This window comes from Giraffa tippelskirchi, chromosome 5 (genome assembly GCF_054371585.1).
Source record: "Giraffa tippelskirchi isolate mGirTip1 chromosome 5, T2T-mGirTip1v1.2.pri, whole genome shotgun sequence".
Lineage (NCBI taxonomy): Eukaryota > Metazoa > Chordata > Mammalia > Artiodactyla > Giraffidae > Giraffa > Giraffa tippelskirchi.
Window position 1 is genome coordinate 159,677,536 of NC_137279.1, and position 26,692 is coordinate 159,704,227.

The window sequence follows — 26,692 nt, forward strand, 5'->3', positions numbered from 1 at the left end:
AAGCCTTCCTTGGATTCTGAGCCAGCCTTTGCTCAGATAGTAAAGTCCCCAAATCCTTCTGGAAAACAGAGCCTCTTTCACGCACTTCTGGAGGGGGATTTCATAAGGCTGCAATATATTACCATGTTTAAAACGTTTCGCAGAAGCTAGGTTTCCTAAAAGCGACTTGCCAGCGATGCATGGAAAAGCAAATCCGCTTACCGAGAGGGGCCGCTGAAGAGGAAAGGGGGAGGCAGGACCCAGACTCAATTAAAAACCGCAGTTTCCAACTTTTGAACCACAGCACTGATATTGTGGGGCTGGTGGGACTACCCCTGGAGCTGACAGGTTGTAGACCTCTGGGGCTCTTTTTTACTGCTTGCTGGAAGTCCCCGGCTTCTTGGAGGTAACCCTTTCTAACACCCAGAGTTAAGCCCCCCTTTAGTGTTTTGTGGACATATGTTTGAACTCTGCATCAAGCCTTACTCCTTATCCACTTGGGGTGGATAAACTCTTGTTCTTCAGCTGGCAGTGTGTGCACCCAGGGTGGGCATGTGGGTGCCGGTTCAGGCAAAGATGTGTGTTTGTGCCAGTATGTTGTCTGACCCCCTGCCCCACTGCTAAGGAACGGGCTCTAATGCAGCCCTTATCTCCAGAAATTCTCCCTGGAGTTTTCTTTCTGAGAGAAAACACCACCTAAATTATTTAGCAATATAGGTTTGTGCATTTTGTGTAATGAACTCAAGAGAAAAGTTGCAGTTTGCTAGATGTGTGATTTCTCCAGTCAAGCGTGCTTGCAAAGGTCTTAGACCCCACAACTCTGAGGGTGAAATCACCAAGAGTATTTTGCCCAGAAAGTATAGCCTTCCAGCTTCATGAGAATAAGGTCTGCTTTCCCTAAACCTCAAATCATTCAAACAATAGCAAAACAAGTCTCAATTACCCGCCCCCTTCACAAACACAAATGCACCCCCAAGTATTTCTGGTTCTCTTGTGGTGACCAGGCTATTTTGTAGCATCTTAAACTATCTCTTTGACTGGCAATTCCATCTTTTACAGAGTTTCTTGCTCTTTACCAGATAAGTTGCACTTGACTTGTGTGGAATACAGGCTTGCCTTTGAGCCCTTGACCATGCTTCCAACTCGTTTTAAAGGTTCCATTTTAGTCTTAAGGGATAAAAATGTTGCTTTCACCCTGTATACAGGAGAATGTTGGACTGCAAAGTGGGCACGTCTGCAGGAAACTCGATCTCTTTGTCCATCACATGGACAGTTTCAACGTGCCACTTCTTGTCTGCTAAAATGCCAGGGCAAGGTACTCCGGTCATCTGTTTCTCTGGCTCACCAGGTCCAGGCTCTTGCGCTGCGGATGGTGCACACTCCTGCCGATTTTACAGCAGTGAAATCAGCTCAGGTCACCCGAGAGCAGGAGGACCCCTTTTTCTGTTGGAGCAACTTCATTTAGTAAGTGCTAGACCTTCACAAAAGAGAACACATTTTGCTTAAGCTTGTTCTTTCTTAGGAAGCGCTTAGAGACCGGGCCCACCAATATTCCGGGTAAAGTCAAGACTACCAGAAATGTGCATGTATTAGAATGGCGACTTGGGACTCACTGAAGGTCAAACTGTTACAATTAATCTCTTTCTTTTTGTTTCCATTGCTTTATTTTTTCTCAGGTCTCTTTCCTTCTTAGTGTTCCCTACCTCATAAATTTATGAGTTAATAAAAACACTGCCCTATTTTTTTAAAAATACATAAAAGTTGACACTAAATTTGAAGAGTTAGTGTTGCAGCTAAACTCTCCTGGAGTCTAGCGATCAGTTCGCCTCATCTCTGTAATGCCAGCCCTATTGTTCTTAAAATTTACTAAAATAATTCTTTCCAGGCCTTTGAGAAAATGTAATAAATGCTAATTGGAAAAAAAAAATAACCGAACTCTCACTTATTTTATTTTCTCAGATCAAGGAAAAGGACTCCACGCAAAATAATAAACTTTATGTTGTTTATTTTCAAGCGACTCTATTTTCAGTAGCTCTTTTTCCTTCTTAACTCACGAGCTTTGTTCGATTCCATGTCTATGTATCCCCAAGTGCTCCCACTAACCCACCCATCAGTTCACACCCGAGAGACCGCAGGAGTGGAAACCGTCCTAAGGGGACCCTCCCTTTATTTGCTCCCCGGCTAAAGCGCTCAGTTTCAGAAGATACGAAAAAATGTCTTCTTCAGAAACTACCAGTGGAGGAAATCATTTACCTAATTCATTCAAGAGCCTCTGTAGGAAGGACTTTGGGCCTGGAGATCCTCATACTAGTGAAAATCCCTTTAGTCTTTCCCCCTCTGCTCCGCGAGGGACCGCGTCAGCTGTCTGTCCAAGAGCGGCCCTGGCCAGCGGCTGCCCCTCCCGATGTACCCCCAGATGGCACAGCCGGGGCGCACAGACGCCGCCCGCCCGGACCACTATCCGATTCGCCACTATGCGACCCTGGCCGCCCTCTACCCACCTCCCCACCCCCAGCGTGGGCCCCCTCCTCCCGTTTTTCTCTTCCTTCTCACCCTCCCCAGGGATTTTTATGGGGGTAGGAAGTAACATGGGAACGTTTCCTCCATCGCGATGCCCACTTCCTCAGCCGTCTCCCACCCGGGTGGATTGGAATTAAAATCCGGGAATTCAACTTTGCTGCGAAACCTCTGGTTCTTAAGGAGGGGCCGGAGGGAAGGAAGACCCCGCAGGGAACACGCGGCCCAAAAAAGCTCCCACCCCGCCCCACTGCCATCCCGCGGGGAGGATGAAAGCAAGGTCCAGGGAGGGGCCGCTGGCTCCCCGAGGGGGCGAGGGCTTGGGGCTGAGGAGGCTGGGGCCAGGTGGCGAGCGCCGGGCCCGGGCTTCAGGGTTCCCGGGTACCCAGACCCTCTTCCCAAGCAGCGCGTTCCCGGCTCGGCAGGTGCACCCTCCGCCCCCTTTTAGGCCCCTCCAAGGAAACCGCCTTCCGGCCCAAGTTCGGTCCCTGGAGGCTTTGAACGTGGCATTTCAGAAGTTTTTAAAGCTGCCCCGCCCCGCCCAGCATTCACGGGTCACACTCTTCCCCCGATCCCTCCACCCCCACTACAGCTGCAGCGCCCGGTGTGTGTGTGTTGCGGGGGGAGGACGGGCAGGCGGAGGCTCTGGGGTCGTAGCACCACCTCTGGGCGCCAGGCTCGGCCTAGAGCGCTTGGAGATCCGCTCGCTAGCCCGACCTCGGAGGAAGCGCAGACAGACGGCTCCCGCACCGCACCAGCCCGAGGGGGGAGGGGAGGGGAGGGGCGAGGTGGGGGAGAGGAAGAGAGACCGGGCGGGGGGTGGCATGTCCACATTACCAGGGTTCCTGTGCCGGGCGCCAGCCAAGGGACTATTTAAAATGGCCTGGAGGGGAGGCCGCTGGTGACCGGAGTCCTCGCCCTCCGAGTTCCCCGAGCGAATCAGGGCGCCACCTACAGGCGAGTTCCAGATTGCAGAAGGGAGAAGGAGAAACTGCCGGTCAAGAAAAGCGACCCAGGGGAAGCAGGGCCCCGTTTTGTCCAGGGGGCCGTCTCTCCGCTCCTGCGTCTGAGTTCTGGGCTCCAGAATTACGGATCTGTTAGAAGAAGCGGGAGTCCCGAGGGCACTGAGAATGAGCTTTTGGGGAGTGGGGGATTGGGGTGGTAAATACAGGAATCCAGGAATTCGTGGATCAAAGAAATCCCTCCTCCAGGCTAGTCCGACGGAGTGCAGCTTTCACTAAGAGTGGCCGTGTGACCTTGGACAAGTTACGTGATCTTTCTGAGTCTTGATTTCTTCATCCTTTAAAAAGGGGAATAGTGATACCTGTCTGACGGGATCCTTTCTAGAGGTAAATGGCGTACCATGAGATGCCTTCTAGAGGGAGCTTTCAGCGATTTTTAATAAGAAAAATCTGTCTTTTACTCTAACAAATCTAACTTATAAGCCCTTGTCTACTGTTTTCTGTTTTTTGTAGGTTAGGACCTTAGAAGAGGGTCGAGAGAGCCGGAGAGAGATGAGTGTCTGCTTAGAAGGACCCCTTAGTAGAAGTTATGATAACTACTTTCTCTAGCTAATCCCCTCCTCATAGACAAATAATAACATTCTAATATGGATAACTTACTATTGCTATTTTGGGGCGTCCCAGGCGACACTAGTGGTAAAGAACCTGCCTGCCAATGCAGGAGACTAAAGAGAGACACAGGTTCAGTCCCTGGGTTGGGAAGATCCCCTGGAGGAGGGCATGGCAAACCACTCTATTATTCCTCCACTCTATTATTCCTGTCTGGAGAATCCCATGGCTAGAGTAGCCTGGTGAGCTTCAATCTATAGGGTCACAAAGAGTCAGACACAACTGAGCCCGCGCACACACACACACACACACAATCACCTCATTTAATTTTTATCAACTTACATTGTTTATGTTATTCTCATTTTGAATATGAGGAAATAAAGACAAGAGGATACAAGGAATAGTTGGTACATTTTGTTTCTTCAAAGAAATTTTCCTGTGTCAACAACTCAGATCTATATTTCAGAATCTACCTTTAACATCAATTTATTAAGCACCTACTATGTGCATGTGATTCTCATAACACTTCCATGAAGTAGGACTTCAAGCTCACTCTTCATAGAAGAGGAAACCTTGGTTCAGGTAGATGGGGGCTGGGGGGTGGGAGGGTGGGAGAATAGGGGGTCACTTAAAATCCTTCAGAGAAGTAGTGGAGCCAGGTCATGGACAGCCCAGCTCTTCTGATTATACATCCAGGTGCCTTCTGTTGCACCATAACTTAGTATAGTTCCAACTAGCTTTGGGACACTGCTACAAGTTATTGGGAAAGGTCACCTGGAGAAGTGGCATCTTGGTGGTTTTGCCATGTTGAAGGTGTGGTAGAAGATGGTGTTTATAGCCTTTAGCAATGGTCTAGTATTACAACATTTCATAAGGAAATATTGATGGTGGAGGAAGGTGGCATGTATGCCATGGGAGAAGCCAAACAATGAGTTGATATATACTTTAATAAATATGAATAACATAGTTAATGTTATTAAATCTCTTTATAGCATACTATCACACTGAAAATTTTTGTATAATATAGCTATGGCAAAATCCTGGCATCTGACCTATAGCGATGGTCCTTTGTTGATTTGGTTACAAAAATTATTTACAATAAGTAATTTTGAACATTAAATATTTTTGCTGATATCTGCATCCATGGAATAGTAACAGTTCATGATGAAAGGACTGGATTATTTGGCAGGAAAACTATACTCCTTTCAGTGCTTTTGTTTTTCCATTGTGTAACAATTATTCACTAGTTCCCCTTCTTCTTATCTACCTAAGCACCAAATCAAACCATGTTGAAGGTGTGGTAGAAGATGGTGCATTCATACCCAGAATACCCCTTTGATGAAAGTGAAAGAAGAGAGTGAAAAAGTTGGCTTAAAGCTCAACATTCAGAAAACTAAAATCACGGCATCCGGTCCCATCACCTCATGGCAAATAGATAGGGAAACAGTGGAAACAGTGGCTGACTTTATTTTTCTGGGCTCCAAAATCACTGCTGATGGTGATTGCAGCCATGAAATTAAAACATGCTTACTCCTGGAAGGAAAGTTATGACCAACCTAGACAGCATATTAAAAAGCAGAGACATTATTTTGCCAACAAAGGTCCATCTAGTCAAGGCTATGGTTTTTCCAGTGGTCATGTATGGATGTGAGAGTTGGACTATAAAGAAAGCTGAGCGCCAAAGAATGGATGCTTTTGAACTGTGGTGTTGGAGAAGACTCTTGAGAGTCCCTTGGACTGCAAGGAGATCCAACCAGTTCATCCTAAAGGAGATCAGTCCTGGGTGTTCATTGGAAGGACTGATGTTGAAGCTGACACTCCAATACTTTGGCCACCTGATGCGAAGAGCTGACTCATTGGAAAAGACCCTGATGCTGGGCAAGATTGAGGGCAGGAGGAAAAGGGGACGACAGGAAAGAGGATGAGATGGTTGGATGGCATCACTGACTCAGTGGACATGAGTTTGGGTGGACTCTGGGAGTTGGTGATGGACAGGGAGGCCTGGCACGCTGCGGTTCATGGGGTCGCAGAGTCGGACACAACGGAGTGACAGAACTGAACTGAACTGAACTGAAACATAGCAAACATTTCTTGCCTGGAGAATCCCCACAGACAGAGGAGCCTGGTTGGCTAGAGTCCATAGGGTCACAAAGAGTTGGCTGTGACTGAAATGACTTTGCATGCATGCAAATATAGCAAAAAGAAAGTTAAAGAGGCTTTGGGTTGGGGTATTGGATGTAAATGTGTGCATCCTACCTTCTTTTTTTTTTTTAACTGGGTCCAGTCTTGGTGCTTCTGCTTGCCAATGAAATGTCAAAAGCTCAGACCTTAACTGCATTTCACTTCTATACAGATTCTGTACCCTGAGAGTATTTCTAATAATCTAATAGAGTTTCATTTTTAAAAACAGATGCTACAGGAGATTCATTCGCAGAAAAAAACCCCACTGTGTAACTAACACCATAAAGTTATCAAATTTAAGGTCAGATGGCTTTGGATGGTCAGCTTTGGGGGACCAGTTTGGTAATTAGGTAAGAGGGCTTTGTGAAGAAAAACCATCTGAAACCAATACCTACTCATGGAATTTATTTTGTGTGTTCCACTCTGTTCTGAGTTCTAGCAGAAGTATGAAGAAATGCAGGAGTATTTCTCTTGAGATTTACATTTTAAACTTCAACGTAGAAACTTCTTGCTCTCTCCCACTCCCTAGGTCCATGTCTTAGTTTTATCATAATAAAGTGGTGGGGTTAATGTTCGGAGAACACAGACTCCACCTCATACATTAAGCTGACATGTTTCTCCTCTGAAATTACTATCTTCATCCTAGAATTTCAGTTACATATTTCATCATCTTCAGGTATGGTTAGATAAAAGAGTGAATGCTGAAGACTTTAGAAAAGTGGGAACTATAGCTTATGGCCTCATCTTATAATGAGATTTTATAATAGATAGCATTGTACTTTGGAGACATTTGTTTTATTCTCTGATGTGTAATTGTGCTTCTGTGTCATGGAAACACATATTGATTGGGGTGTGTTGGGCATGTATGTGGAGATCTTAGCTACTTCTTTTTGGTACTTTTCCCCAACAGCAACAGTGAGCAATCCAGGGCTCTTTTTAGTAATGAGAGGACAGAGTGGTGATCCAGTCTATATGTCACTTTGAAACTCATTTGTATTCTTCATATCACCTATGGTGAATCATAGCCTGACCTTCCTAAGTTGCAGTCTCAGAGCTTCTGAATGTGGGCTGCAGGCCCACAGGTGTGAGGGTTGTTTGAGAAACTGAACTGCTGCTCCTGTTCATAAAGAATTGAATTTTCAGCCAAAGCCATTGGTGAGGGTCTAATAAACCCATGTTATGCATGACTGGCATCAGATGGGTCAATCTGATGGGACAGTTGCTCAGAAAGTTGATTATAGTAGAAGCTTATGGTAGAAATTAAACATTTTCAAATAATTTAGATGCTATAAAACATAGCAGTATAGCATGGACTCCTTAGTGTCTGGAGGCAACAGAGCTGACTGGATTTAACCAAGAAGAGCATAGACATATGGTTATTTAAATAACTTTATAGATGCCTTGCAGAAGCTTAGAGATCATGGCAACATTTGAAATAGTTGAAAGAAAGGGTTATATCGATACTAAATGTATTAGGGCCAAGAACATTGTCTCATATAACCCTGTATAATCGGCATAGCATTGAGGTATAATTAATGCCTCACAGAGGTGAACAGAGGCTCCTGATTACAACTTCTAAGAGGCATAAACGAGATTTAGACTTAGTCTAGACTGGCCCCAAAGCACAAGGTTTTCCTACTCTATCCACTCAATCCCAGGCCCCTCAGCCTTCTCCAATCTGGCCTTGATTTACTTGTCCAACTTTCTCTTCCAGAGCGAATGATTGGCTCTTTTTCTTGCCACCATCACCTCAATCTTTATCGTCTGTTTCCTGTGCTGTGAGGACACAGAATCACCTCTGACCAGTTTACTTGCAGGGTCGCCCAGGTATGGAAGTTCTGAGACTCCAACAGCCAATTCTAATTTTACCCACCCTTTAGTTGTACACTCAGCCTGGCTGCACCATTTGAATTTTTAATGAGACCATTTTATCCCCTTTTTTGAATTTTTTCTCTTTAATCAGCTTGCAAATTCCCATTTTGATTCTTAATAACTGCTAGTCCCTGGTTCAGTGCTTCACACATTGTTGTCTATCTGGAAATAGACAACTAAATAACGAACTCCTCACTGCCCCGCCCTGCTCCCCCAAAAGGCTGGTGCAGAAACGTGACAAAGGGGTGGGGGAGACAGTTTCAGCCAGGTTCTTCTCCCTCAGTCCCCTTGCCATCATCCTCAGCCCCCCTCCCCCAAAAGGCTAAAGTCTCCTCCGCCACTCCAGTACTCTTGCCTGTAAAATCCCATGGACAGAGGAGCCTGGTGGGCTACAGTCCATGGGGTCGCACAGAGTGGGACACGACTGAGCACACACTCAGTCAGCGCCCTAAAACAAAAGGCTCAAGGAACGACCTTCTTGCCTAGGCCCCATCAAACCCCACTTCCCCGTGTTCAGCAGAGTCCTTCCCTGCTCAACTCTCGGAGCCGAACTCGGACTCTCCTCCTGGCACGCGGACTGGGAAAGAGGAAACACGTGCGTGCTGCGGCGGTGTTCGCGGGGAGACGGAAGATGGCAGTAGCCGAGGAGGCAGAACGTTTCCCAGGGAACCAGAGAGCCACATTCTCCGCGACGGGCGACTCCTAACTCTCCCAAAGAAAGCCGCGGGCCCAGCTCGTTCGTCAGTGTCACGTTTCAATGGCACCGCGGGGCCAGCCACGGCGAGGTGCCCGCGCGCCTCTGCGGGACGGCTGGGCCCCGCGGCGATTCAGACGGAACCAGCCAACAAAGGCCCTGCGGCGGGCGGCGCAGGGCCACCTTCCGGAACAGGTGTCGGATCTCCGGCTGTCCCGCGCCCCACCGCCGACGCGCCCGGGGGCTTCTCTTTCCTGGCCTTTGACGCCCAGGCCAGCCCCGGGGGCGCGGGGCTGAGTCCTCGCGCGACCCGAGCGCGCCTGTCTGCGGGGTTCCGCTCACCGCGCGTGCGCAGCGTTGCAAGCCCCTTCGGAGAGCCGGGCTTTCCGCGTGCGAAACGCGTGTAAAGTTAAGCCGACCGCTCCAAGCCTCTCCTCTTACCCGGCGGCCGCGAGCCGACGGCAGAGGGCGCCCTTCCAATGCGCGTCGGTCGGGACCCGCGTGGCCCCGCGGGAGCTGCGGGCTGAAAGCCGCCGCGCCGCCGCCCGTCCGGCGCGCCCCTTCTTGGGTGGAAAGCCGACCTGGGGCTGGGGACCCCCCGCCAGCCACCCCCACCCCCATTCCCAGGTCCCGAGAGGCCGTCTGCTGCGGTGGTTCACGCCCTGGCTTTTTTCACCCAAGGCGGGTTCCTCGTAGCCGTCTGGGTGAGGAGGAGTGGCCCCTAACTGAAGCCGTGCCCCCCTCTGACTGCTAAGGAACACGTCTGCAGGCTTCGTTCAATGGCAAACGACTAATTAATTTTCCAGCACTTGTGCAGAATACTTTAAAATGGAAAAATGAAGGTCTTCGATGAAAATGAAGCTTGATAGTGTGCACCTGCCACTAATGTACGGTGTACGGTAACTTCCCCTCATTAGAGAGATGACTTGGGTTGAGAACAAGTCATATAGTGAAAATCACTTCAACACGTGCCTGTTCATATGCATAAACTCCTGTGTACCAGATGGCAAAATATAATGACATCTTAAACAGCTAATTGCATAAACCTTGTAATGCAGATAATTGCTGTACCAAAGTAGGAGTTAATAATTTCCCACTGTATCGCCTGGCTTCAGAGTAATCCTTAAGGAAAGTTGTGACAATTCTAACACACTAAAGTTCACCAAGCGGTAATTAAAACTAGCATATAAATCATTTGACTTTCAAACCCTTAATTACGATTCGGAAGAACTGCTTTGTGAAAATCCAGAAATTTTGAATAGTTACCGGATAACGTTTACTGCTTGTATTTTATCGAGTTTTCTTTCATGGACTTCCTGTAGCATTATATTATAGAGAGTCAATGGGGATATGTTCCATTCGCTAAAATTATTTCCATAAGCATGAGCTTTGAACAGCCCCGCCTCCCCGCTATGGATCTGTTGATTATTTTCAACTTAACATTTCTTTACAGAGCCCCTGCTGTAATAACTTATTCTAAGCCTTACCATGTGCCTGGCATTTTTCTAAGCACTTTACAGTTACTATCTCATTTAATCCTCAAAACAGCCATCTGAAATGTGTCTATTTACATCCCCATTTTCGAGATGAAAAAGCTCAGGCAGAGATGCTAATTTGCTCAAAGTTAGTTAGAAATCACTAATCCAAACTCAGTTTGGCTCCAGAGCCTAGAATGCTCTAGGTGCTGTTTACCACCATGTTATACTGCCCCATGGGCTAAGCCAGGACTTAGTAACAATGTTTCTTACTATTTTATGTTCTAATAATAATTAGGAATAAAACTAAAATAGCATAATTGATTTTAACTTATCAGTTTAAGTCATAATGCATTTCAGAAATAGATTTCTGCTATTTTCTGTAAGGTGGTATCAGAACAGTAAATAAGTCAAGCAAAATAAACCTTTGAAACTTGGTTTTGACTACATCAAGGCTTAGTTTAAAAAACATGTGTGGCTTCACGTTTCTATTTCATCTTCAGAAAGATTTTCCAACATCTTAAAGAGGATATATAATAATGAACATAAAATCCTCCTTATTAAGTATACGGTGAAATATAGTTTTTTTCCTCCATGTTAATATTGTGGAATTCCCCTTTCCTCACTTTGGGTAGATGTAAGTGGCTTAAGATGAGAGACACCAAGAGTTGTTTCCCTCCTATGGAAGCCATAGCATCCAAAAATCCCATGAGTATAGATGCTTTTCTGTGAGTTAAGGACCAACTCCTCTGAGATGCTGCTCTTAAGCTCCTTGATTTAGTGGGAAGCATATTGGTTTAGAAATCAAAAGACTGGCATTGGCATTGTAGTTTGACCATGAACTTGCAGTATAATCTTGGACAGGTCACTCTGTCTCCCTGAAATTCAGTTCCTTTGCCATAAAAATAGAGAACATGGCTTATGATTACCTACATCCCTCCCTGTTTTATCATTCTAGAATGCTATGCAACTACGTCCTACTATTACCTTACTGGGAATGAGATGTTTAGGTTGTATTATCTTTAATAAAAACAAAGTCCTGGATTTGGGGAGTGAGTGAAAGCGTATCTGTAGGTGAAGGAAAGACTTAATTTAAGGAGCATTTTCCAGGTGCAGTGCTGAGAGTGTAAAGAGAAATAAGAAATAGTCCCTGACATCACAAGTTCTAAAGATAGCAGAAGGCACTGACAAGTAAACCGAGTAGACTGATAGGTTCTGTGATGGAGATTAATGCAAAATACTGTAAGATGGGAATTACTTCTAGCCAGATTGTGGGAGTCATGGGAAATTTCCTTGAGATGAATTTTGAAGGATAAATTGGACTTCATAGAGAATAGAAGAAGAGAATTCCATGCAAAGGACACTGTATCCATGGTAAAGGGGAGAAGAGAGAAAGCATGACTCTGGGAACCTAGGGGAAGTCAGCAGTGCTGGCTATTAAGGTGTAAAGTCAGGAAGGAGAAAGAATAGACAGGAGAGGTGGGAACAGATCAGACCTCAAAAAGTTTACTAAAGAGTTTGGACTTCTTCAGTACAGGGGATTCAAAACAAAGCATGTCTATTTTAGTACTGCTTAGTTTCTGAATTACCAGAAAGAAGTTTTATACTCATTTACTTTGGTTTTTAATAGAAGGTGTGAGGGTACCAACCAGAAGGAGGAGCCCTGCTTTGGCCACCGGCTAAATGTCAGTGGTCATCCCTGGTGATCCTCAGTAAACCAGCTTTTATACAGATCTCCCTCTTCTCCCCTCCCCACCCTGGACCCCTCTGCAGTGGAAATGTTTGATCTCCAGTGCTAAGCCCCTAAATCCTCCAATCCCCAAGCTAGTGGCTTATTTTATATACCAAGGAAGAAATCAAAGTCACAATGATGGCAAAAGCAGGATAGAAAGCATTTAAAATGCTTTTTACTTGTTTTAAAATGATAAATCTCACCTCTATTGGTAAGAAAATAATTACTCAAAAGTTCTAATCTGATTTTAAGAGTTGAGCACTATCATTCTCCCACACTGCTGGTAGATGTATACACTGGTAATACTCTTTTGGAGGACAACTTGGCTATATATACAATGCCTTATATAGTCTGACCAGCAACTCCATTTTTAGGAATTTATCCTAAGAAAAATATCATGAACTCTTAGAATATTTGATGAAATCATGTTTGTGATAGTAATTTTATAATTGGAAAAATTTTATATCCAATTCTAAAGAACTGTTTAAATGAATTATGGTATAGACATATACTAGAATACCATAAAGCTGTCAAGATGTGATATATTAAATGAATACATTCTACTCTAAAATAACCACAGTGTGATCTCATTTTTGTTAAAAATGTCTATATATATGAGAAAAAAGATAAATAGGAAATAGTGAAATTTTAAGTGATTTTTAATTTTTCTTCCTTCTTGTGTTTCTATTTTCTAAATTTTTGACAGTGGAAATGTACAACTTTCGGAATAAAAAAGCAACCATAATAAGAAAGCATAATAAGGAAATTCTCTGGCAGTCCAGTGGTTAGGACTCTGTGCTCAGTGTTTTCCTGCAGAGGGCAAGGGTTCAGTCCCCAGTCTGGGAGCTAAGATCCCACAAACCATGTGGCAAAAAAATAAAAAGAAAGAAAGCATAACAAGAAAATAATGTAAATCACTAAACATTAAAAAACAAATAGAGAGCAGACAAGTATATTTATCTAATTATGATGGATTGGGTGATTTGGACTGTTTATCTCTCTAAGGACAATAAGAAAAACTGGTGAAAATATAAAAATACCAGCTTTAAGGCACTAGATAACTAACAAAGCAATGAAGAAGGACCTAGCTAGGATCAAGAATAGAGTGAGGCCCAATAGGTAAGCTCAGCATTTGGGCCCACTTTTCTACTAGGTCTATCAGGTCTAGAGAGGGTAGCAAGGGAGGGAGAGATTGGACATCAGAATTTACCCAGGTTGGGAGTGCTGGCTATGACCCTAGAAAAGTATGAGCCCTGGGAGTGGGTGAACCAGAAACAGAGAGGCCCAGAAGGGACTAAGACCAGTTTTGAATCATCTTTAAATTGAATTGAAGTGATTATGGCTTGAGGGCTGAGACAAATGTAAATTCTCTCTGGGGAAGATAACCTCATCTTAGGCCTCAAATTAATTCTATAAACACATTGTTGAACACAATGACCATCATATAATAAGGAAAGAAATAAGAATATGAAGTGACCAGATAACAGGAATGAAAACTAACAAAACCAATAGGCAAAAGAAACAGACCTATGGGAATTCCAAACAGAGGAGTCATGAGACACAAACTTTAAATTACGGTGCTTAACATATTTTTAAAAGGCATACTTAAGCATAAAAATACAGAATTTGGAAGGAGAGTAAAAATGTACATAAAACAAGTACTGGCCAAACTTAACTGTTATATACTTTAAATGCTTATAAAACACTACTAACGAAGAGAGACACTTTATACTGATAAAATATTTAATTCACAGGAAATTTGTATATTCCTAATAGTAGACACAAAAATATATAAAGCAAAGATTGACAAAACTAGAATGTGAAATAGACTAACATAACAGGAAATATTAATAGTCACTTTTAATATCTAATAAAGCCTTCCGACCAAAAATCAGTAAGAATATAAAAAAAAATATGTACTTGGCCATTATTGGTTGTCTTACTCTACATATGTCTATTAAATCAAATGTGACAATAACGTTGCTCAAATTCTCTCAGTTCAGTTCAATTCTGGGAGTTGGTGATGGACAGGGAGGCTTGGCATGCTGTGGTTCATGGGGTCGCAAAGAGTCAGACACAACTGAGCGACTGAACTGAACTGAACTGATAGAGAATTTGAGTAACGTTATGGTCACATTTGATTTAATAGACATATGTAGAGTAAGACAACCAATAACAGCCAAGTACATATTTTTCTGTTAAGCACATATAGAACTTCTATACCATAAAGGATCAAAAACTTTTCAAAAAAATTCCCTCTATACAATTAAGGTAGAAATCAATAACAGAAAGATAACTGGAAAACCCTAAAAACCTAGAAATTAGGAAATACATATACTCATAGTTCAAAGAAGAAATGACAATGAAATTCAGAAAATAAATTGAAAAATGATGAGAAATATGTATCAAGACTTAATAAGATACAATGGAAGCCATGTATACAGGGAAATCTATAGCTTCAGATGCATATATTATAAAAGAAGAAAGGCTGAAAATCAATGAGCAAATCACCTGTTCTAATAATTTAAAGACAGAGCTGAAAATAAGGTCGAACAAAATATAAGGCAGGAAGTAATAAAATAAGAGCAGAAACAAATGAAATAGAAAATAAACATAGAGTAGAAAGGATGAGCAAATCCAAAAATTAATTTGAAAAAGTTAATAAAGTCAATAAATCCCTCATGAAGTTGATCAAAGGAGAAAAAGAAAAGAAAATAGTGAACACAAATTACCAATGTTACAAATGGAAAAGGGGACATGATTATAGATACTATGCACATTAAAAACATTTGATGAATATATATTATGAGTAACTTTATGCAAATATATTTGACAATGTGGATGAGATACACAAATTCTCTAAAAAAAAAAACAACTTTCAAAATGGATAAAAGTAGAAAGGGAAAGTATGAATAATTTGGTAACTATTAGAGAAATTGAATCTATACTTAAAAACCTCTTTATAAAAATAATCTTGAACTAGATGGCTTTCACAGTAAATTATACCTATCTTTTGAAGAAGAAACGTTGCCAATCTTCCAAAAACTCTTCCAGAGAATAGAAACAGGAGGAGTATTACCTATTTGATTTATGAGATCAGCACAACCTTAATACCAAAGCTTGCTGAGGACAGTTTGTAGAAGTATATCTTATTCTCTGTTTTGAACATAGATGTAAAAATTCTAAACAAAAATTGGACATGTATGAAGGGATAATAAATCATAACCAATTTGGCTTTATTCCAGGAATTCAAAGTTGGCTTGATATTCAGAACTCAACAATGTGCTGCATCAATTGAGTAAAGGAGACAAAATCATATGCTTATCTAATTACATGCAGAAAAAACATCTGATAAAATTCAATATCCATTGGTGATTTTGAAAACTCTACACAATTAAGAATACAAAATAACTTCCTTTTAATCAGGAATAGAGTAGCTACCATGAACCAGCCGCAAGCACCATACTTAATGGCAAAATGTTTGAAGCTTTGAGATTGGGAGCAACAGGCAGGATGACTTCTATCACTATTTCTATTCAGTATTGTATTGATCCCAGTTAGTATAGCAAGGCAACAAAAGTAACAAAATCTATCGGGATTGGAAGGGAAGTAATCAACTCTGATTATTTGTATATGTTATGGTTGGGTATGTAGAAAATCCAAAATATGTATGAATTGTTGGAATTAATAAGTGAGCTTAGCAGATCGCTGGATACAAGATCAATACACAAAAACATTACATTTCTATATTCTAGTCTCAAACAATTATAAAATAAAATTGAAAAGGCATGTTTTAAAAATAATATCAAAACTGTCAAATACTCAGGAATAAACTTTAAGAAAACAAAAATATTTTATAAAACTGCCTAGATAAAAGTAAGGACATACCATGCCCCTAACTGGACAATACAACATTATAGATATGTTATTTCTCTCCAAAATGATCTATAGATTCATGTATTCCCAGTTAAAATCCCAGCAAGATTTTTTAAATGAAACTTAAAAAGATTATCCTTAAATGCATATGTTAATGCAAGTGGCCAAGAATAGCCAAGACACTTGATGAAGAAGAATAGTGGGAGAATTTGCTCCACTGGATGTGACGGCTGCAGAAATTGGTTTCGTATTGCTACCTGAATAAGGATAAAATAGGGATTTCGGGAAGAGACCCATGCATATGTGAACATAATTCAAAACAAAGATATTGCTTCAGAGCAGTCTTTTTTAAAACTGCATCAGTTGGTGATCACTATGGAAAAAATGAAATGACTTACTTCTCTGCACCAGACCAAACAAAAAGATGGTTTCAGGATGATTCAAGTATACTACATTTATGTGTACTTTATTTCTGTTGTTACTACGTTAGCTACACCTTTTATCATGAGCGTTAGATCCTAGAGATTGGGGACACTTGCTCTAGAAGATAATATAACATATCTTCACAATCTTGAACTAGGTAAAATTTGCATAAATTGGACAAAATAATGCATGAGCTATAAAGAGAAATGTTGAATAATATGAACTATATAATATTTATAACCACTTTTCCTCCAAAGAAACCATTAGGAGAGTGGAAAGAAAGCCACCAAATAGAATATATTTGTAATAGGTATAACTGATAAAGGCTTGTGTCCAGAATAGATAAAAATAGCTCCCATAAAAGAAAATGGCAAATCTTGTACATGGGCCTGAACAGGCACTTCACCAAAGAGGGTATTCAAATGGTCAAAATATATATAAAAGATGCCTATTAGTCATCAGGGAATAAAAATTAAAATCACAGTAAAATATCACACACATATCAGAAGGGCTAAAATTCTCATTCATCTCTGGTGGAAGTGAAATTGATGCAGTGACTATGAAAACCAGTTTGAATTATCTATTAACATTGAACATATGAACACCTTACGACCCAACAATTAATCTCTAGGCATAAATCCAACAGAAATATATGCTCCAAGAAATGTGTAAAAGAAAGTTCATACCAACATTATTCAGACTAGTTAAAAACTGGTAATAATCTAAATACCCTTCACCTGTGGATTGGATTTAAAAAACTGTCATACAGTCACACTTGTTAATACTACAATAAAAATAAATTAAAAACAAATGAGCCACAGCTACCTGCAGCAAAATTAATCAAGCTCACACCCCTAATATCAATTAAAAAAACACAAAAGAAAGTATAGTGTACGGTTTGATACTACCCACCACTGTCCTGATTTTTAAGATACTATTTCCTTGCTCCACTGTCCACAGGATTCTCCAAGCAAGAATACTGGAGTGGGTTGCCATGTTCCTCTAGGGGATCTTCCTGACTCAGGGATCAAACCTGTGTCTCTTACATCTGCAGAGGACAGAGGAGCCTGGAAGGCTGCAGTCCATAGTGTTGCACAGAGTAGAATATGACTGAAGTGACTTAGCACGCATGCATGAAAAAGAAAAAGAAACAGAACAAAACCAAATTATGGTGCCTAGAGAAATATACTTGGGTGATAAAACTCTAAAAGAGAGCAAGAAAGTGATATCCTTAAAAATTAGGACAATGTTGGGTAGTGTCTTGGAGAGAGCAAAAGAGAGGGGGTTTGTAAGAGACTGAGCATGTTCTATTTCTTGTCCTGGGTGGTGGTATCACCTGTTCACTCTTGACAAATTTTTGAACTGTTTGGGTGTATCTTATATGTATTTTTGTTTAGTAATGTGTTTTGGATTGATAAATTATTTAGATATATTTTATTTCATAGTAATAAGGTTAAAGAAAAGGCTAGAGTCACATGCTCACCAGTTTATAAGGTGAAGGATGATGCTGACCATTTAGATTGTGCCAAAAATCCTTAAGAAAGCCACATTTCAGGCAATACCTATCAGGGATTGGCATATGTATGGCTGTTGTGTTTTCCAATCACCATATCCTTTACCTGTGGCCAACAAACATGGTTAATAGCTTAGGCCTCATTTTCCCATAGAGCCCAGACAGCCCATTCTCAGCCAACCTGACTGGTCATGGATGTTCCAATCTATTTTTCACCAGTTGTCAATATATCCTGACTTATCAGATAAGGTAAAAGCTTGTATATGAGCTTGGCATACCCTCCAAAAGCTCACTATATCTTGACATGTATAACAAAATTGTGCCTAAGATTTTCATACCAAGTGAAGTCAGAAAGAAAGACAAATATCATATGATATCATTTATATGTAGAATCTAAAATATGACACAAATGAACTTATCTATGACATAGGAACAGACTCACAAGCATAGAGAACAGACTTATGGTCGCCAAAACAGGGGGAGTAGATCTGGATAAGGTGATGACACCCCACTCCAGTACTCTTGCCTGGAAAATCCCATGGATGGAGGAACCTGGTAGGCTGCAGTCCATGGTGTCGCGAAGCGTCGGACAAAACTGAGTGACTTCACTTTCACTTTTCACTTTCATGCATTGGAGAAGGAAATGGCAACCCATTCCAGTGTTATTGCCTGGAGAATCCCAGGGACGGGAGAGCCTGGTGGGCTGCCGTCTATGGGGTCGCACAGAGTCGGACCCGACTGAAGCAACTTAGCAGCAGTAGCAGCAGATTGGGAATTCAGTACTAGCAGATGCAAACTATTATGTATAGGATGGAGAAACAACAAGGTCCTACTGTATAGTACAGGGTACCATTTCCAATATTCTGCAATGGATCGTAATGGAGAAGAAAAAATTTAATATCACCTTACAGACTCAGGAAACTTTACAAAGAATGCCAATGCCATATGCTGTCCTTGTAAAGTAGGACTGAACACACAAATAGTAAATATGACATAGTTCTGAGAAGAATGTAACACTTTTCATTGGTTTATTTTATCCACAGATAAAACCAGGCACTCCACTGGTCACCTGGAACAAAGAGGGAACATCACAGATATGATCCCTGTCTGCATAGAGTTTTCACCCCAGTTTTCCAGGCATCCTCACTATCTGTGTCATTCTACCTGGTCATCAGCCTGTTGCTTGATCTCCCCCTGCTGTTGTTAGCCTTTCATCTCTGCTGCCTCTATTCAATTCATCAAGAATTTGTTTACTACTATCTTGGTGCTTTAAACTGTGGACAGAATGAGGATGTGAGCCATAGTTTTAGTTTTCAATGCCCTGCCGTGATTTGGGGAGTGAAAGATACATGTCCACATAATTGAGGTCAAAATATGAGTATATGTTAAAGGGCAACCTGCTCCTGGGTTGGAGAAAAACGTCAGTAGGATCTTCAAGGCAGGAGGGATTAGAAACAATTGAAGTGTATGGGGGAGACTTCTTGGACAGAAACTTCAATGAAACTTTTTAATGTTATTAATATAAAATACAGTCTTCTAAGATGGCATAGATGCTTTGTGATCTTAGCTCATGACAACCACTCCACACCCAAATCTTTTTTGGCCAATTCACACTTGAACTTCAGATTTAACCCGGGCACCCTTTCCTTTAGGGAGACTTTCTTGATCTCTCATCATAGTACTTTGTCTTCTTCTTTTTCTCCTGTATCATCTCTCCAGTGAAATAGTCCACTATGGTCTGTTCATAATAGTTACATGATATTAATATCATTTAAAAAATAATTTTATTTGTTTTTGGCTGCACTGGGTTCATTGCTGCATGGGCTTCTCGTTGTGGTGCCTCTCTTGTTGCAGAACACAGAGGCTAGGGCATGCGGGCTTCAGTAGTTGTGGCTTCTGGGCTCTAGAGCACAGGCTTGATAGTTGTGGTGCAGAGGCTTAGCTACTCCATGGCATGTGGGATCCTCTCAGATCAGGGATCAAACTCACGTCTCCTCTATCGTGAGGCACACTCTTTACCACTAAGCCACCAGGGAAGCCCTGTGATGTCAATATTATTAAAAAAATGACTGGACTTCCAGGGTCAAACGTTCAGGAATTTGATTTTCCACCTCCACCCAATTTGTCAAAAATAAAGCAGACTTTTGTAGATAGAATCACCTGCAGAATCTCACAAAAGATTGATGAAGAGGACTTCCCTGGTGGTCCAGTGGTTAGGACTCAGTGCTTCCACTGCAGGGGGCACAGGTTCTATTCCTGGTTGGGGAACTAAGATCCCTCATGCCCCATGGAGTGGCCAAAAAAAAAAAAAAGACTAATGAGGAAAAAAAAATGGTGTCAACCTACAGTGAAGAGAAAAATAGTAATAACACACATGAACTCTAACTCAGGGCCAAGAACCATCACACACTATCTCATTTCATACACACGAGTCTGTAAGAAAGGATCACAATTTTCTCCCTATTTTAGAAATGAAAATTGCCAAAGCAGTAGTAATTTGCCCTAAATGACATAATTAGAACTTTGCACACTTGGTTTAAGAGCCCAGATGATCAACTTAATTGTTTATTTTCCTCATTTTTGTAACCAAAGCACATATGCACAGAGCTTTTCACTTCATCAAGGCAATAAATTATAAAGGGTAAGGAAGTATATGAAAAGGTACACCAAAAGTGATGATCATGCTATTAGTATGACTGCCAGAATGTGGCATTGTGGAGAAAACTGGGAGAAACCTGGAACTACACTCTCTTCAATAGTGCATCTGAGGGTTAATTTTAGTGACAAAATGTTCATCTTCATGCTCAGACCAGCACAATACCAATACTCATTTTTAAAAATCCCTCCTGACATACTATCTATACTTGGCTTTGTGCAGTTCACCATTTCTATCACTTACTTGCCTGAGGAATAGATGCTTCATTTAATAAAATCTACAGATGACATAAAGCTGGGAGGAGTAGCTGATACTGCAAATGAACCATTCTAGGTTCAATGCATGAGACAAATGCTCAGGGCTGGGGCAATGGGATGACCCAGAGAGATGGCATGGGGAGGGAGGTGGGAGGGGGGTTCAGGATGGGGAACACATGTAAACCCATGGCTGATTCATGTCAATGTATGGCAAAAACCACTACAATATTGTAAAGTAATTAGCCCCCAACTAAAATAAATAAATTTATTAAAAAAATAAATAAATAAAATAATCTTGACAAGCTACAACGATGGCCCAAAACCACAAGATGAAATCCCACAGATATATATGCAAAGTCCTGTATTTGGGTTGAAAAAATCAGTGGCACAAGTATACAAGCCTAGCTTTAGACCTGTAGTCTGGAAAAATATTTAGAAGTTTTAGTTGATCATTAAAGGAAGTTACAGGCATCAGTAAGGAATTCTCCCTCCATCCAAATTCAAAGACTTAAATTACAAAATCAACATATAATGGATGGCTGCAGACATACCCTCAAGAGGAGAAACTGGAAAAGCCAATGGAGTTTGACTGTGGTATCATCCATGGTACTGTTCTAGAAAGAGAGGTGTCAGTAAGAAGAACTGGTTGGTTAGAGTGAGATGCAGAAAATAAAGAGCCAGAGCAGACCGACTGGTCTGCTGTCAGAAGAGACGTTTTCACAGGGCATAGTCAGTGGATGAGTATATGGTTCCAGGGTCAACCAGCTGCCTGGGCTCATATACCAAGTATGCAAGGATCTAATTATGTCATTTGGGGCAAGTTACTCATGCTGGACAATTCTCATCTCTGAAAGGGGGAGAGTCATGATGCTTCCTTACAGGGTTATGCATATGAAATGAGTGTGTGATGGGGCTGGGCTTGAGGTGGGGCTCATATGTGTTAGTTATTACTATTATATTTTCCTCTTCATTGTAGGTTGATACTCTGGGTTTTTGTTTCCCCATCAGTCTTTTGTGAGATTCTGTGGGTGATTCTTTCTATAAAAATCTGCTTTGTTTTTGATGAGCTGAGAAAAAAAAGTCAAATTCCTGAATGTTTGACCTTACAACTCCAGTCATTTTTAAAATAATATTCTTATCATGTAGCTATACTGAACAGACTGTAGAGGACTATTTCATTAATTTAGAAAAATTTATATTCTAAAAATGGCATAGACAAACTAAGGTTTGAGAATGGCTAACAAGCTAGAAATGCTAAAGGAAGCTGGTAGAGTTGTCTTTAATCCTTGAAGATGTACCTTGTGGAGGCGGGCATAGAGCTTGCTCAGGTCCATGAAAAGAAGGAGCTGCCTGAGGGCACAGCAAGCTTCTATCCCTGCATGGAGACTGCAGGCCCCTGACAGGAAGGCCAGGGAAGAACAGCTTGTGTTTCTCTAAGTCTGAGTGTAGGCAAAGAACTTTACCTGCTGTTTTATTTTTTAAGGCCTCATGAACACCCTGCAAAATAAATAGGCTCTAGAACACAGTCTTTGTCCTCTAAATCTTGTGTTAAAAAAAGATTGTCTTCTGAGGTCATGTGCACCAGAATCACCCATCTAAGGTGTTTACTAAAAATCCAGATACTTGAACCACATTCTTAGAGATTCTGGCTCAGTTAATCTGAGTGGGACCCAAGAAATGGCCTTAGTCCAGTCCAAAGTGCTTTTTGCTCTTCTACTAAAATTTCTACTATAATACCAGTTTTAAGACTCTTCTTTCAATGGATATTGTAATTTCAACCATATACCAGACCTAACTCAGAGGCTGGTGAATTCGGTGGTGAATAAGACTATATATATCACCATTGTAAAAAAGTGGGAAGTTGCTATATAATACAAGATGCTCAGCCCAGTGCTCTGTGAAGACCTAGAGGAGTGGGATTGGTTCAAGAGGGAGGGGGTGTATGTAAACTTAAGGCTGATCGACATAGAGCGGCGGCGGTGGTGGTGGTGTAGTCGCTAAGTCGTGTTCGACTTTTGTGATCTCGTGGACTGTAGCCTGTCAGGCTCCTCTGTCCATGGGATTCTCCAGGCAAGAATACCGGAGTGGATTGCCATTTCCTTTTCCAGGGGATCTTCCCAACCCAGGAACTGAACCCTGGTCTCCTGCATTGCAGGCAGATGATTTACCAACTGAGCTATGAGGGAAGCCCCTGACATACAGCAGAAACAAACATGAGCTTGTAAAGCAATTATCCTCCAATTAAGAGTAAATTTTAAAAAATATAAAAAGCAAATAAACAAAAAGACTATGTAGGACCTTTCTAACTGGAGCTTGTATCTCGTGGGAGGACGCATTTGTTAAAAAAGGAAACCAATAAAAATCAAGAACCATATCAAATAGTGAGAAGGGCGATGCTAAGAATAAAGTCAAGTGTGGCTGCTGAGAATGATCAGGTGGCTCTTTTGGACTGGAATGCCCCTCTTGGAAGGGGTTGTTGATCTGAGGGTTAAATGATGAGTCCACCATGCAGAAGGTCAAGGACACAGTGTGCCAGTCACGGAGCCTCTTGCCAAGATTCTAAGAGGAGAATCCTCCTGTGGTTGAGGAATAGAAACAAGCTGTGGCTGGGGCATCCTAAGTGAGGGGTAGGTCAGGGATTGGGTTAGACAGGTTGACAGTACCCAGACCATACAGAGCTTTGATTTTACTTTAAGTGGGATGAGAGTTTAACCAAGGGAGGATATAATCTGATTTACATTTTTAAAAGGTCCCTTCTGCTGTAGCTCAGACGCTATAGGTGTGTGATGCCCAGCTATTAAATATACTATCACTACCGCTGGCGAGAAATTGTTTTTTACAGGTTTGTTTGTTAATACCTATATAGTGCTTTATAGTTTATAAAGCACTTTTATATACCTTATTTCATTTGATCTTTGAAAAAAATCCCCTGAGACTAATCTTACTACAAATCTCATGTTACCAACAGGAGAAACTCAAAGCTATGAAGACGGAGATTATTCTAAGGCCGGATGTCCTCTAAAAGTTGACATTTGAAAATGGGGAGATTTTACATAACAATTTGGAATTTTTTGCTTTAAGAAAACAAAGATGTGTCCCGACCGAACCCACATTCCTCATGGAGAAGGCAGACAGGGGCTGCTGTGGGGTGGCCCCTTAGGATGAGAGCTGCCTGCTCTATCATACCAGATCTGCTTCAGTCCCTATTATCTATTGATCCCTGGCTTTCTCTGAATTCTAGCCCCCTGCTCTCAGATGACCTTAGCTTGCTTCTTTGGTACATCTTAAAGAGCCATTTCCCTCTCCCTGTATCAAATCCGTTCCCAGAAAAAAAGAGAAAGAGGGAGCCTGGTGCTGCCTTGTTACTTCCAGCCAGGGGATGGTGGTCTTGTTGCCTTGGGGCTAAGCCCATTGCAGCCCATGTAGCATGCAAGTTTCTCTGATGTCTATGCTTTAGCTTAGAAATTTATGCAAAAGTTGCCGTTGCTCTATAATATGGGTACCAGGTGGTACAACAGTAAAGAATCCACCTGCCAATGCAGAAGACTCAGGTTCGATCCCTGGGTCAGGAAGATCCCCTGAGGGAGAAAATGGCAACCCATTCCAGTATTCTTGCCTGGAGAATACTATGGATGGGCTACTGTCCATGAGGTCGCAAAGAGTTGAACAAAACTGAGCATGCATGTAGCCACACTTGAGATTCTGATTCTCCACAAAAATAAAACCCTTGTTTATTCTATCCTTTCACTTCCTTTAACCTGTGGATTGCTGGGAGGCCCCCTAAAATTATATGCAAATTTTGTGTTTGTGTGTTTTTTTCCTAGGGAGAGGGTTTATAACTTGATTTAGACTTTCCATGGGATCTCTGATCCAGCGTGTCATTTCTGGCATAGGGATTGAGAGTCAGACTGAGCGGAGTCAGAGCCTGGCTCTGCCACTAGTTAAATCTGAAGTTCCCCAAATCTCTGACCTTTTCGGTTTTCTCATTTAAAAAATGAGTTTATACTCCTGAGCTTATAGGGCACTGATTAAATGAGGTAACATACAGGAAGTGCTTAACTCAGAGTCTGGCACATAGGAGACCCTCAGCGGTAGAAATCAGTATCGTCATTGCTGGTGTTGGATCCACCTTCTCCCATAATATCTAAGTGATTTCTGTGGACTGAATTGTGTCCCCCAAAATTCATATGTTGAAGCCCTAGCCCCTCTTCTGCTCAGTGAGACTGTATTTGGAGATTGAGTTTTTAGGAAGAAACTAAGGTTATATGGGATCATAAGAATGGGGTCCTAATCTGATAGGACTGCTGATCTTTTATTTTCTGTACATATGTATGTATGCATTTTTGGCCACCAGGCACAGCATGCAGGATCTTAGTTTCCCAATCAGGGATCAGATCCTCAGAGTCTTAACCATTGGACTAGCTAGGGAAGTCCCAGGACTGGTGACCTTCTAAAAAGAGGCAAAGAGAGTCTTCTCTCTCTTCATACATAGTAACCAAGGAAAGGCCATGTGAGCACAGAGAGAAAGAGGCTGCCTGCAAGCCAGAAAAAGAAGTCTTACCAGAGACCACCCATGCTGGCACCCTGATCTCAGACTTCCCACCTCCACAACTGCAAGAGTACATCTCTGCTATTTAAGCCATCTAAGGCATACTATTATGGCAGCCTGGGAGGTAAGGCAATGCCCAACACTCTGCTCTCCTAAGCTGGTTCCTTCTAGAGCAGAGATAACCGAAGGACCCCCTACACCATCCCTGGAGGTGAGGTTGGTTGGAATTAGTCTGGCTGCTATACAGTCTAGAAGTCATTGTGCCTGAAGTGTGCTGATGGTCACTAAGATGCAGCTTTTATTTTTTATCTTTTTACAATAGGAACATATTTATTTAACGTTGTATACCTTTGAATTGAATTTGGAAAACTTTTTTTCTCCCCAAGATTTCTATGATTGAAATCCAAAGAATATTCTTTCTAATATAATTCATGTAAATCAGTATTGAATTTATATCATCTGTTTTTATTTATTTATTTAGTTTTTACTGAAGGATAATTGCTTTACAGAATTTTGTAGTTTTCTGTCAAACGTCAGCATGAATCAGCCGTAGGTGTACATATATCCCCTCCCTTTTGAAACTCCTTCTCATCTCCCTCCCCATCCCATCCCTCTAGGTTGATACAGAGTCCCTGTTTGAGTTTCCTGAGGCATACAGCAAACTCCCATTGGCTGTCTATTTTACATATGGTAATGTAAGTTTCCATGTTACTCTTTCCATACAGCTCACCCTCTCCTCCCCTCTCCCCATGTCCATAAGTCTATTCTCTATGTCTGTTTCTCCACTGTTGCCCTGTAAATAAATTCTTCAGTACCATTTTTCTAGATTCCATATGTATGTGTTAGAATATGATATTTATCTTTCTCTTTCTGACTTACTTCACTCTGTGTAATAGGTTCTAGGTTCATCCACCTCATTAGAACTGACTCAAATGTGTTCCTTTTTATGGCTGAGCAATATTCCATTATGTATATATACCAAAACTTCTTTATCCATTCATCTGTCGCTGGACATCTAGGTTGCTTCCATGTTATAGCTATTGTAAATAGTGCTGCAGTGAACAATGGGATACGTGTGTCTTTTTCAATTTTGGTTTCCTCAGGGTATGTGCCTAGGAGTGAGATTGCTGGGTCATATGATGGTTTTATTCCTAGTTTTTAAAGGAATCTCCATACTGTCTTCCATAGTGGCTACATCAATTTACATTCCCACCAACAGTGCAAGAGTGTTCCCTTTTCTCCACACCCTCTCCAGCATTTATTGTCTGTAGACTATTTGATGATGGCCATTCTGACTGGTGTGAGGTGATATCTCATTGCAGTTTTGATTTGCATTTCTCTAATAATGAGCAATTTTGAGCATCTTTTCATGTGTTTGTTAGTCATCTGAATGTCTT

General features: G+C 41.7%; 1 protein-coding gene across 2 annotated transcripts; it reads left to right on the forward strand.

The window, feature by feature from the left end:
* The first annotated feature begins 1,646 nt into the window (after window positions 1-1,646).
* LOC145505016 (uncharacterized) lies at window positions 1,647-6,855 on the forward strand. Of its 2 annotated transcripts, none has more exons than XM_081486649.1 (3): window positions 1,647-3,845; window positions 4,534-4,649; window positions 5,340-6,476. In XM_081486649.1, exon 1 carries the CDS (start codon window positions 2,766-2,768, stop codon window positions 3,399-3,401), a length of 636 nt encoding a protein of 211 aa, XP_081342775.1. In that variant the 5' UTR covers window positions 1,647-2,765; the 3' UTR covers window positions 3,402-3,845; window positions 4,534-4,649; window positions 5,340-6,476. The 2 variants fall into 2 exon arrangements, 1 of the variants encoding a protein (XP_081342775.1); XR_014052709.1 differs by having other exon boundaries at window positions 3,511-3,845; window positions 3,972-4,649; window positions 5,340-6,855.
* The last annotated feature ends 19,837 nt before the right edge of the window (window positions 6,856-26,692 follow it).